The following is a 13655-nucleotide window of genomic DNA, read 5'->3' on the forward strand; positions in this document are numbered from 1 at the left end:
CATGAACAGAAAGGTCACTAAACGGAATGAAAAAGAGCCAGAAACTACAGGGTGCTTTTCTCAGTTTCTTTAACTTCGTTTTTCATGAACAGAAAGGTCACTAAACGGAATGAAAAAGAGCCAGAAACCTTGGTATGGAAGACAAGAATTAAAAGGCATAATATTTTTTATTAAAGCGTACTGAGGCTGATTGAAAGTTGCGGGGCAATTCAGCCTCAACTCATCAAAAATATCCATTAGGAAGAGCCTTTTCCGTGAAAGGTTTTCTAGTTAGGTTATTTTCAAGGTTACAGACTTTAGGTTGAAATATTCGATAATCCATTTTTCGACAAATAAATTCTTTTGAACATAATAATTCATGGCCAACTAATTAATCAAATGCAACAAAAAATTTTGAATGTTGAATTCCCAATCTGTGTTTCTTCCGTGAACACGCTACACTAATATCCAAGAGTAAGGCAAACTAGTCTCTCTCATTAGACCTCCAAACAGGAGCCTCAAAAACGTCTCAATCGTGTAAGGGAAGCAAACAAACAAACAAAAAAACCACCCCGACCTAAAAAAAAGGGGGGGCCATCTTATAAATGTCACAACACAATCTTCGTTTCATATTGCATGTTACACCACCGAACAGGGTCGCTTGCTTGCGTGTGACGGTTCTGATTGCAAAACTGTGGTTACTGGAGTCATGTACACAGCACATCCCACCATCGTAGACAACTTGCATACAGTCATGACCTGTATTTGTACAAGGGGCCTTACAGAAGACTTGGACACTTGGTAAATGTATGTGTTTCTGGCGAAGTCAATGCCTGTGAGAGTGCTTTCGGCTACCAAAATGGGCCTCTCCCTTTTCTCTGTTCCATCTTTGTAAGATCATCAAGGCAAAGGAAGTAAAGCCTATAGCAGTCATAGCATAAAATACTCTAAATGGAGCCAAGGCCAGGGAAGAGAGATAAGAATAGTATCCAGCTACCAGGTACATAAAGTTCAACCTCACTTCAAGATTTCTGACGCCAGGTAAAGAAACTAGGAAGGAATTGAACTCGGGCTTTGAGGTGAAGATACCATGAAGAATCACACCTGTGCAAAGAGCTGAATCCACTAGCCATGGAAAGCTATGACCCATCCCTATTCTCTGCAACCAGAAAGTATGTCCTTTTGTAAGTTTATAAAGGAAATTTTTATTATAAAAAAGATAAATTTCTAGAGAGACCAGAAAGATAATTGATATAATTACTGTACCTGAAACCAAGCAACTAGTGATGGGACAAACATGAGCGCTGCAGCAAGATGCAAAATGAACAACCCATGCCGATGATGGAATATCTCTAATTGCGCTTCACCAAAACTTTTCGAAGAGTCTGGACTATTGGAGCAGCAATCTCCATCACTTTTGAAGGGAAGGTGGCGAGAACCATCATTGCCTTCTTTTTTACAATCAAATAATTCATGTCTTTGTGCATGGCTGCGAAATGAAGCTGTCAAAAAACTGTTACACAGACATAAAGCAACTCTTAGGATCATTTTAATCACACATACCCTGAAGGTAATACAACACATGAAGCTTTACATATTATCTATCAACAAGCAACGACAATAATAATAGAAAGAAAGAAAGAAAGAAAGAAATAAAAACTACACGCAATAAAAGGACAGCAAGTGCATGGCTTTGTGCACCATTCCCATCAAAGTCCAACAGAATCAAAGTGATGACATACCTGCAAAGTGCACTGTGACAGCACAAAGCATCCAAGGACAAGATTATAAATAGACCAAACGCTGCATGAACCAAGCACACCAGAGTAATTGCAGCAAGTGCTGTAACAAGTAGTGGATTGGCTTTTACAACTCTTAACACCTGTTCATGAAAGAATCATGTGATAGTGAATGAGTTAACTTGTCAACCTTTTCCCAGAGGACATGAAGGAAATAAAGATACTTGAGCAACTAACGATTACATTTATACCACAGGATAAAGTTTACCTTCAATGAAAAGAAACTAGAGGAAAGATTAATAAACCGGTTAGCACTTTTTTCCCACAATTGAAACCTGCAACATAATAGTTCCTGTCATTCAGCACATTAACCAGTGAACATGTACATACATGTATACATAAATATACGCCATTCAAACAGTAATAAAGAGCCGTTTGAATAGCCACACAATGTTTCCCCCCTTCTGACGACGGGTTGATGACTTTAGGTCGGAGTTTAGAACAGACTGGCCGAGAATACACAAGCCAATCGATTTTCAAATCACTGATAGTAAATAAAGAGTGGTTGAGAGAGCCTACTAACCTTGTCTTGATGAAAATATGTACAACAGCAGCCGCATAGAAGATGAATTGAGATATCAAAATCAGAATAATTACGAAGCCATTAGCAAGTAAATAACAGATCACCGAGACAACGGTGAAGCTAGCAAATGAAGGAAATGGTTGAGAAATCCAAAAGGAGAGGACAAAAGAAAGCAAGATGGGTGCCATGGCAAGGTAGAGAAATGGCAATGGGATTCTCAAATTAGATTCCACAGCCATGAGAATTGAAGGTATGGGCAGGTCAAGATCCCATGCATGTGTTTGCTGCATTAGTGCAAAAAAGATAACAACAAGGGCGAAACCAACAATCTGCAAGAGAGCAATACCATCACATGATCAATAAACTAAATAAGAAGCATACCTCTTTTCCACAAGAAAATATATTAAACAATAAGGAAAAGCTTTATTAACCATGAGAGGGAGACACACAGGATAGCCTTCAAAGCACCAACAAAAATGAAAATAAAAATAAAATACAGAATAGGTATTCTAGCTCCAGTGGTAGAGAAAATTAAACCCCAAACCCAAGGCCAAAGTTTAATCCTCCTCCTTCTCCTCCTTTGTACCAAACAAAGAAAAAGGAAAGTAAAAAACAGCTGACATCCAAGGCATCATGCAAGTCAACAACATTAAACCATGATAACTTTCCACATCAGATAAAAAACGATAATTGCCTCTCTTTTGCTTGACAATATGACAAATCACTAACAGAAGCAAGGTTGTGTTGAGATGTCCATGCCTTAGTATATAAAAGTAATTTCGATATCTTGCTATCTGCATGTATGCATCTATTTGTGAAGATGTATAGAGTAATGTTAACTAAAAAACTACAGAAACTATACAGCAATTTGGAATTATTTACATTTACAGAGGTTGCATATAGCCATTAAAGTCCATTACACAATCAGAACTTGGTATCACATAGGAAACACAAGTTTTTATTCAATTTGCCACTTATAAACTACATGGATTGCTTCAATCAAATCTCAAGTCTACCTCTTTCCACTTGCATTATTAAGCATTGTGATTATGTTCAAACAGGACTTTGTTAACCTTTTTCTTTAATCATCAGAAATAACAGAAATAGAGAAGACGCTGCTGAAAAACAAAAATAAAAGCTCCTCCTTCTGCTCTATCGCATTAGGGCTGTTGAAAATCATTACCTGTGAATTATATAGAAGCAAAAACCTACTGGCAGCTGCAGTTACAGAAACAGCCACTGCACTTCTGTAAGAACAATGTGGATCTACCTGAACAGAAGCAGAGGTAGACAAATGTAAACATTTCAATTTTTAATGATGATAGGAAGAAACCACTGGTAGATTCTGTAATTTACAAAAGTCATATTATGATATGAAAATTTAGGTGACTTCTTACAAGCAACATAACAGAGGTTTTCTCAGAACTTTTAGGTGAACTCCAGAGCGCTGGCGAGGAATCAACAACAATTGTCTCACTATATACATTTGGGAATATGTGGAGACCTGATGTGTCATCCCAAGCAAATGCTACAGGTGGGAAACAGCGAAGCTTACAGAGCTCTGTAATACCAACATAGAACTAGCTTAGCCAAACAGATGAAAGAACAAAGAATTGCTCAAGATGATTACAACTTTTTATTTCACCATCAGTGTTTTGCATTAATCCACAACAACACATGTAACCAAAAAATATAAAACATAATACTACTACTTATTTAAATCCTTACTGCTATTATCTATATCATCAGCCTGTTCGTCTGGAAGTCCAGAATTCTTTATTCCACAACCTGCAGTCTTCAAAGAGAATATGACAGGCAAGAGGCCTAAGCTAGTGGTGAATGACAGATTCAAAGCAAGGGGATGATCCTCCTTCAAAGAAATTTCCTGCAAAGAAACCAATTCATGCAAAGTCAAAAGTCAATCATTTAAGTTAAGTGACAGCTTAAGCTTATAAAATTTCCAAATTCCATAATAAAGTAGAATCCTAGGGATATTAACCTTATAAGAATAACTAGACAGTGACCAAGGCGAGAACTCTCGCTCCCCTTCCTCCGGATTAAAAAACTGCCCAACTGCCATGGAAACTGCTGGTGGAGGTCTTCCTGAAATAGTCTGATCAATAGATTGTCAACACTCGTGCACAAAACTCAAAACCACTTGAAATATCACATTCAGCGAGAGAGTGGAAGTATTATTCAACATAAGCCAAACCACGTACTTTTTTATTGAGAGAGAGAGAGAGAGAGAGAGAGAGAGAGAGAGAGAGAGAGAGAGAGAGAGAGAATAGAACAAAAATACAAAAGGAGATGACAACACATCCACCTAGGCAAAGCCTACTACAAGCACATAACAAACAAACCAACAATAAACATTAAACTCCCATCCCAACAAAACTTTTTTAGAATGAAAAATTGAGGAGAAACAATACCGGACGAGGTGCAACTGAGATGGTCAGGAATCTGAAACCACGCATATCCTCAGGTCCCAAGCGAAATATAGCAGAAGGAGGAGCTTGCTCTGTCTGGCTTCCAGGTTCAATCTAATAAGACAGCATTTCCACAATTAAGAGCATGCAGATAGCATCAGCCATTAAATGTGCCAGTGCAACCAATCTGAGTAGCAGCATAATTTGAACATCACTCTTTCATGTAGTGTGACAAATTTTGATCAAGTCAAGATAAAGAAAGTCTAATCAAAGTTCAGAAGTCACATATAATACCATCAAAATGAACCTATTAATAAATGCAATCCCGTTAAAATCATTGTCATGAATGCAACATTAAATACCTGTCTTGGTGCTGGTCCTGATGGAATGCGCACCATCTTTGATGTCACTTCGAGGATTCTTATACACACAGGCAATTCTGAAGTTGAGTTTCTTTTTTCAGGCCACAGATGAAGTCTAACCCCAGAACATGGAGCAAGGTTTGTCACAAACATGAAGTGACTTCTTCCATTTGACCCCTGCACATATGGATTAAAGTCTGAGCACTATCAGGGATAGGAAATTCAAAAAATTAAAGAAACTTAACAAGGGCTATCAGTGTGACAAGAACAAAAAGAATATATGAAAGTTAAATACTAATTTGTAATGCTTCAAAACCCAATACGCTTGAGATTAAGGTCACAATAATTTCAGTATCACGATACAGGATGGAAACTTTGCTGATGCTAACCAGTTTTTGTATGTCTAACCACCGTCTTCGACCATCCATGGCTAAAACAGTGACAGTGGTTGTCTGAATGTATAGGTCCCTCTCAAGGCCATCCTCGCTCCAATGAACATTTCTAGGGCATGCAGCGGAAGTGTACAGCGATCCTGTATCATGTTACACAAAACATAGAAGAGACAAAATCATCAAATTAACATTCATGACTATTTTTTTTTTTTTTTTGGTCAACGTTGCTACCAGCACCATAATAAACAGATTTAAAACTTTAGAAAATTATAAAGGGGACTATAATGGAGTTCCCACAAAGACAAAATGAAAATGTACATTACCAGTTTTATCTTTTACATCTCTAGAAGGAACATGTAACGACTGCTGAGACAAGTGTGATTGCATCATCCAATTGAAACTCTGTGGTATCCCACTACGAAGCATTTTAGAGAATATCGCAAGTCTTATTCGTTTGTCAGAAAATGGCTGGCCTGTTCTGGAGTCTACCAAACTAAGAAGAGTGTGTGATACCTAGATAAGAGCATATGTATTCAGAACTGTCTGTATGATAATTATATCTGGCTTCAAAAAGTTACTTCCACTTACTTGGATAACTAATTGATTACACCATAAAATAGCTTGATGTTCCATTGACAACCACACATTTCTCATGCCTGTACTACTGATCATAAAACCATGAGAGGGAGGCACAATGCCATCAAGGGATTCCGACTTGGACCTCACCTAAAGACAAAAACAAGAGTTAAGAAGAACCCCCAAATTCAAGGTACATTTTTATTTTACTTTGAAAAGAGACAAAGTCAAGGTACATAAAAAGAATTTATAATACAGTAAACACAATATATCTATACATACAGAGACGTCTATGTACAAATGAAGTTATGAACAACAAAATACTGCAAACACCCACATTAACACCAAACTACAACACCCTTACAGTATCTTCAGTAAACTATGAAGTTCCTTCTTATTATGCCAAACCAACAACTTAATATCAGTACCTATATAAAATGAGAGTCCATAAGCAACATATAGGCAAATTTCTCAATTATAGTATGCAAGACATATTTGAATTTTGCAAAAAAGAAGTGTATACAGTGGTCCTTTCAGTTTAACATCACAATATTCTTGTTGACAGCCGGTGCATACTGCAGAAAGCAATGCAAAAACGTATTTACCTGATAATCATTGTAACTGCCAGAAATGGATATAACAACAACATGTGAGAGAACAGGATCAGAAACATAATGTCCTGCTCTAGTTGTTTGGACCTCATATCCCTTTCTCCATTCATGATTAACGTGTGCAAAGTAGTGACCCAAGGAAGGCTGCAATGCCACAGGAGGGTATCTGAATAAAATAGGTAAATTTCATCAAACACTAATTAATGCATTCACTTTGAAAGTAAGAGCCATTATAAGAGCCACAAACTCACTGGTGTGGGCTGGAGAGAGTAAGAATCGTTTCAACTGCTGATTTCCTCAAACGGTTATGGGCAACAGCAGCTCTAGCAACAAAACCACCCATAGAGTGACCAACCAATATTACACTTTTTGGCAAACTCCCAGAGGTTGCAGCACCTTCTCTTTCTCTAGTCTCATAAGATTCTTTATATTGATCCAAAATCTGCACATGAGGTTGCAGGTTGAACATTTTACAAACTAAAAATTTGTGAAAAGAAACATTCCTCTAGAAAACTGAATAAACCACAAGCCTAAACGTCATCAAGAAAACAAAGACTGGGCAGTGCCAAGAGGGGAGAAAAATTGACAACATGGTCATGCGCAGTAAAGCCCTTTTCTTTTACCAAAGCATACAACACCAATTGTTGTTATTTGGTTAAAGTTGACAGTTTCTGTGACCCCTCATAATTGGACGGGATTGGACCATGTAGAGGATGAAAACAAGCATTTGGACTATCTGAAACGTGGAACTTAAATATAGATAATTACATTATAAAACACTTTCTGTTGAATGTTGTTCCACCGGAAATCCAACATAGAGAAGCGCATGTCATATTTCTGTGTCATTTAATTCTTGATAACGCTACCTCTTAAGGCAATATTCAGAATATGTAATATGATGCATTAAAAGATCAAAGATGTCATATTCGTATGCAATTGGAAGAAAATAATGAGAGAGAGACCCTGTGAATGGAGTGGACAACATATTCTGCATGTTCTTCAAGTATAGCACTATCCATAGCAGAATGTTCTCCTTCAAGATCCACTGTGAACCAGTCCAACCTGGAATCATATTGGTTGGGTAACTGAAAGGAAGCTACATCTATCTCCTCCCCGCCCTCTTCAGGAGTTAGGGAAGCTTCCTGATAAAATGTACGCTCTAGGGGTCCCGCTTGATATGCCCTGTCAGATTCTGCTGCCAGTGAACGTACCTGTAAATAGTAAATTTGCAATAAACATAAAAGGTAAGATTCCATTGTCAACAAGATACAATCTTCCTGACAAATTCGCCAACAAAAATACAAAATTGAGCATTTCAATGAGACATCAACAAATCCCAACTGCGTGGAAAGCAGAAACAACAAGGAGGTTCCTTACCTGTTTGTAGCTACCGCCATTTCCCGGAATAAAAAGAATGGGAATGCCGCTTAGCTTTTTGAGATGCTCCTTAAAATCAATCTTCTTCCATCCTTCGTGGTACAAATACAAGCCGTACTTTGCCGGTGAAACAGCAGTCGTGGTAGGGATAGGAATGTAAGTGGGATACATGTACGTCATGGTACATCCATTTGAAACGGGCTTTAACAAATCATAAAACCCCGCGAAACAAACACATAAGACGAAGACGACGAGAAGTGCTACTCTGGATTTAGCTCTAAAGCCTTGCACTTGCATTGTCACGACCTGTGAGACCACCCAAAACCTATTGCCCGATTCTCCGCATTCACCCACAATTCAACGTTTACTTTCCTTGTAGAACAAAATTGAAACATTAATTAATCAACCAAAAAAGAAAATAAATTAAAGCATTAATGAACTGAGTTGCTCAAAAAGCAGAACCAGTTTCCACAATAATTGAGAAGAAGATGCATTAAATATAATAAAAAAGGAGATCCGTTGTAGAAATTTAAATATAAAAAGAGAGAGAGAGAAAGCTGGATTGAAAATACTTACAGATGAGGCAGTAGATCTGAGAGAAGGAGCTGAAAAGCAACACCGAGGGCTTACCGGATCGGAGATGCAAAGGAGAAGTTAGCTGATGCAGCTTAGAATTCAGATTAGAGAGAGAAAGAGCACCTACATCTCAAACTCTAGCCCAAAATAGAAAGTGGAAAGAAACAGAGGAACCACTTTCACGGGTCGGATCGGGTGGAAAAGGGGTTGGCCGGATTCCTTAAAGGAAAAGTTTTAAATTTCTTTTTTTTCTATAAAAAGATATAGATACATAAACTCAAACTTTAATTTGAAAAAAGAAGTAGCAAAAGTTAGTTAAGTAACATGTGAAGTAGTAAATAATCATTAGCGAAAATTAATGTAGCTGTAAATAGGGGCTAAATAATCTTTGTGTGCGTCGCTTAATTATAATTAATTATGTTATTAAATCCCCTGATTCAAATCCGAATGCCTAGTTATTATTAGTACGAGAAAGAAGAAGAAGTGTTTTTCCCAACACCGACACGTGGACAACACAAGCGCAAATCAATGTCGACTTAGGAAATCGAGAAAACATAGGTTTCGCTTGGATTCACATAAAAACGCGACTAAAAGTATTTGGAATGGAATTTCACCACTTGTCTCTTCATTCACCGTCCACTACTATATAGCTAACAAAAATGTTTAAGAACAAAAAACAAGGAAATTTTAAAATTCATAAGTATTTTAAGAATATTGGTAATTGGTGGATGGACAGCGAGAAAATGCTTACAACAAAAACAGCAAATTGAACTTTTAATCCCAAAAGCCTTTCGGCCTAAGACAACAGAACAAGGCATAGACAAAGAACTCTTCATTGAAAATAGGGAGAGAGTGAAAGACAGTAAGAGAGCATTTGATTAATAGAACTGAACTCTATTCATAAGAAACAGTACATTGTAATGCACAGGGAAAAAATGGCACAAGAACGTCCGAATGTGGCGCTCCTGTTAGAAAAAAGGCGGGTACATCTCACTGGCTCATCATCTAAATCCTACTCTCAGGCGACTTCTCTATCTTACAAATAACACAGAACATGACAAGGTCACGAGAAGTAAATTTGAAACTGAAACAACCCAAGTGCTAAAGGAGGCAGAAACCACCTAAACAATATATAGTATCCATTCCAGCCTCCCAGGTAATGGCAGCATACTGGTTTTCTCTTGCTCAGTTTCTAACAGAATACACAGGGCAGAGCCGAGTATACTGTGTGGCAACATCAATTGGGTGTGTTGTCACCAACCTAATATGAGAACTCATGACCTCGAAGTGAGATGTATTTTTTGACCCAGATGGCAATGTCCTCTGCACAGGCCTGGGCCTGAGGGGTCTTGAGGAGCATATCAAGGGTTGCAAATTCATGAACTGCATCTTTATACTCCAGCACAGGTGCATCAACGTTCACCTTCCGGAGCTCCTCTGAGTAAGCAATGGCACGGTCTCTCATCCAATCATGTTCTGCCACCACTGTAAGGGTCGGAGGCATGAGCCTTACAGGTGGCCCCCTGTCTGGGATGAGGGGATTGGCAGCTGGGTGGTCCAAGCTAAACTCTTCCTCAGGTAAGAATAGTTTCCATGCCAATATGCACATTGCCTTGTCATAGAAATAGGAGTTTGCCAATCTTATCTCAGAATGAGTGGGGACATTTCCAATGAAGAACGGATACATCAGCACCTGTGCAACCACCTTGACAGGGTCCAAAAGCTTGCCTGCCTCTACAGCTTTCCGAGCCACATAGTCTGCAATGTTAGCACCACAGCTCACACCAAGGAGAACACATCTGTTTATGATATCAAAGCAAGTTAGAAATTTGGCAATGTAGCCTGCTTGCAGCGTAATTTCCAGAAAGGGAAAGCAAAAACAAACAGAAGATACTATATATACAGAATGAGAAAATACAGAGAACTAAGTCATATTTAGTGCTCAATGCATAAATAATGCAGGCAAAAAGGTTTTAAGTTTAAACATAACTGGAACCACAGCCAACCCATGACAGCATAGGACCATATATTAAGGCCTTAATCTAATCCTTATATAATAAATTGTTCTGCTATGCTAATAGTTTAATGTTTATGGTTGAGACATTATAGAAGTAGTTTCAAGAAAGCAAAGATTATCTTATATCAACATAGACAAATCCCACTCCAACCCCTCCTGCTTGCATAAACTATTGACTTTTGTCATCAAGAAATCTTGAGATTTAGCAACAAATTATGAGGAAAATGATAACTGCATCTTCTCTTAAACTACATGAATCCAGCATGTAATCTAATATAGCAGATCAAGGTATCAGACAGGCCAACCAAAAGCATAAGTATTTTAGAAGAAAACCAAGCTTATCAAAACTCTATGGAAAGATAAAATCCAGTCATCCACCAATACCTTGCCACTCTAAGTTGAAATTAGCCCTATTAACTTTTCTATATCTATTATATGCGCACAAGTGCACATCGACCCAGCCTCTGTGGACATTAATTGAAGTCCTCAGATGGAAATTAACTCAAACACTAAAGCATTGCCAACACCAGCAACCAGCCTAAACAATTATTTTAGTTGGGAAATGAAACAAGTACGCAAACTCAGCTACTAGCAACCTATTACAAGAAATCAACCCATGGATCTGATAAACTCCAAAGAAATGCCTATAAACTTTGAACACTGGCAATGCAAACATGAAAATCATATTACAGCAATATCCACAAACTGAACCAAGAATTGTAAACTCATGTATCATGATCAATCATAACACACTAGATTAGAAATTTCAGTTAGAATCTAAATATAATAATAGTCACGTTGCAAGTAGAAGAAGATTATAACCTCGTTGGATCTCCATGGGCAGCCAACCAAGGTTCAACCATTGAAGCCCCAAAAGTGTCCACGATATGCCGATGAGAATCGGCCTTCTTAAACTCGGTAATGCCGCCGAGAGTGCTCCGTCCGCCTCCCATGGACTTACTGCACTCAGCCAAATTGGCCTGCTTCCCAAGCCAATTCAACACCTTCAACCCGTCCTCGAACGCCGCGGGGTATCGATTCTCCGGCGCAAGCCGATAACCCACCGCTAAAACGACGACGTCACACAGCTTCGCAATCCGCCGACAGAAGATGTCGTTGGCCACAGAGTCATTGCTGCCACTGACCCAGCCGCCGCCGTGAAACTGCAACATGACCGGCAATTTTCGACCGTTCTTGGTCAAATTGGCCGGCGAGTAGCCTCTGTACACTCCCACGCCAGCGTTCGCCATCAAATTCATACTCTCTATGTCATTGCTACACCCGTAACTGTTCCTTCTCTGCTCGCTTTTCGCCAAATTGGACAGTGTCGGATTGCCATAGCTGTTGCGCCGAGAAGGGGTGGCGGGTAAATTGTTCAGGCTCTGGCGGGCCGAATCGGTTCGGTTGGATCCCTGATTGAGATCGGATCGTTTAGGCGTAGCGGTAACCCTAGACTTGGAAGCGGGTTCGGGTGGGTTGAGAGCGGACTCGGGGAGGAAGATTCGGATAGAGAGAGAAGTGAAGGGGTCGATGTGGATGTCCTTGGTGGCAACGCCGTCGTCGAACAGAGGATTAGGTGAGGCGATTGTTTCTTCGGGTCGGGACGTGACGCCGAAAGGGTTGAACTCGTCAGGCTGGGTTTGGATCCGATTCTGCAAACGGTGCTTCAAGAGGAACTTGAAGAACACGCTATAGAGCTTAACAGCTACGCTTGGCATTTCTCTCTCTCTCTCTCCCTCTACAAACTGTGGGATTTGCAGAGACTGGAAATGAGAAATGTTGTGGGTTTTCTGGAAATCAGTGTAAATTCATGGCAGATTAAGGATTGAGATTGGGGATTAATCTCCCGTGAATGGATCACATGGGATGGGATTAGGGTTTTGTAATCTGAGATAGCCTGAATCTTAAATTCGAATGCTTCAATGGCGTGAGACAGAGAAAGAGAGAGAGAGAGAGAGAGAGAGAGAGAGAGAGAGAGAGATTAGAGCGAGAAGAGAGGCAGGTGCGTGAGGGACACACATGCAACTTTACGCTGTCTCTTGTGGCTTGTTCAAATGTTTTGTCATTTTTTCTTTCTGATTTTTTAAAAGGAAAATTCTAGATTCAATTGTTGTCTTGTTACCTTAAAAATAAATTCAAAGAAATAAAAAAGAAAATGGGGTGGCTGTAGTAAGAAGAGCTATTATCATCTGTCGCTCGTTTTTACGCAATCAGGTACTTTCTGTCACTTTAAGTTGTACGCTTGAGGACTTGGACTGTTGGGTACAATCAGATAAAGCCAGATTATTCGAGGTCAGTGATAACCGGTAAAGGTGTAGCACTGGAGTTATAGGGCTGCATGCAGCGGATCATTTACTGATTGTGGGTGGCGGACGACGGGTCTGCTTCGGAAACGGGAATGAAACCAAATCATATCGATGATCATGATATCATGTTTTTTTTCTTTCTTTCTGCACAAATGCACATTATGAAACCATTTCTTAATCACGTATTAAAAGTGTACTAATTAACACAAAATTATACTTGCCTGATTAATATTACATTTATTATAGCTCTGTATTGACTATCCCCATCGCATTTAAGTAAATTTCCTGAAGCTTAATTCGATTAAACTCCTTTCTTTTCTTAATTAGCATTTGTTTAATAACTTTTAATTCCTTACGTGAAAATGAGTTTAATAAAGTCACTGGAATTTAATATGTATCCGATTTAACTTTATGTCTTCATTGATTTGATACTAATATCAAGACCATAAGATCCTTAAAATCTATCTTTTTACTTTTATGTGGTATTCAATTGAATGATGACAACGAATTTCAGAATTAATGAACAGTATACTTACTTAAATATTTGGTACATTTTTTACAAAATTATAATTCAAAATGGTTAATAGCAGTTACCCTTACCCGAAGTCTAAGACGATCCATTTATTAGTAAAGTAAACATTTGGATAATCATGGCTGGACTATGAATATGAAGATAAGGTTACTTTCCTTTTTCTTCTTGCACTGCATCAT

The 13655-nt window shown here is 38.7% G+C and overlaps 2 protein-coding genes across 5 annotated transcripts; both read right to left on the reverse strand.

Moving 5' to 3' along the window:
• On the reverse strand, positions 356-8805 carry LOC18782771. 4 transcript variants are annotated; one of them, XM_020559782.1, is made up of 19 exons: positions 8622-8802; positions 8046-8412; positions 7631-7879; positions 6920-7110; positions 6663-6834; positions 6070-6207; positions 5805-5994; positions 5479-5621; positions 5090-5266; positions 4731-4841; positions 4301-4414; positions 4030-4186; positions 3699-3862; positions 3485-3571; positions 2302-2630; positions 1987-2053; positions 1722-1861; positions 1246-1492; positions 356-1138 (listed from the first exon to the last, which is right to left on the reverse strand). In XM_020559782.1, the coding sequence occupies exons 2-19, from the start codon at positions 8340-8342 to the stop codon at positions 806-808; spliced, it is 3306 nt and encodes a 1101-aa protein (XP_020415371.1). In that variant the 5' UTR covers positions 8343-8412; positions 8622-8802; the 3' UTR covers positions 356-805. The 4 variants fall into 4 exon arrangements, 3 of the variants coding, with proteins under 3 accessions (XP_020415371.1, XP_007214910.1, XP_020415370.1); XM_007214848.2 differs by having other exon boundaries at positions 1246-1468; positions 8046-8417; XM_020559781.1 differs by having other exon boundaries at positions 8046-8417.
• Positions 9471-12704, reverse strand: LOC18781636 (probable carboxylesterase 11). The gene is made up of 2 exons (XM_007217158.2): positions 11461-12704; positions 9471-10420 (listed from the first exon to the last, which is right to left on the reverse strand). Exons 1-2 carry the CDS (start codon positions 12354-12356, stop codon positions 9883-9885), a joined length of 1434 nt encoding a protein of 477 aa, XP_007217220.1. The 5' UTR covers positions 12357-12704; the 3' UTR covers positions 9471-9882.

Source organism: Prunus persica, chromosome G3 (assembly GCF_000346465.2).
Source record: "Prunus persica cultivar Lovell chromosome G3, Prunus_persica_NCBIv2, whole genome shotgun sequence".
Classification (NCBI taxonomy): Eukaryota; Viridiplantae; Streptophyta; class Magnoliopsida; order Rosales; family Rosaceae; genus Prunus; species Prunus persica.

Coding starts and splice junctions, on each gene's coding strand:
- LOC18782771 (XM_020559782.1), bottom strand. CDS start 8,342: ATGCAAGTGCAAGGCTTTAGAGCTAAATCCAGAGTAGCACTTCTCGTC. Junction 4,842..5,089: donor CAGGACCAGCACCAAGACAG/GTATTTAATGTT, acceptor CTGTCTTATTAG/ATTGAACCTGGAAGCCAGAC. Junction 1,862..1,986: donor CTAGTTTCTTTTCATTGAAG/GTAAACTTTATC, acceptor TTTCATGAACAG/GTGTTAAGAGTTGTAAAAGC.
- LOC18781636 (XM_007217158.2), bottom strand. CDS start 12,356: ATGCCAAGCGTAGCTGTTAAGCTCTATAGCGTGTTCTTCAAGTTCCTC. Junction 10,421..11,460: donor GCCCATGGAGATCCAACGAG/GTTATAATCTTC, acceptor TATCATAAACAG/ATGTGTTCTCCTTGGTGTGA.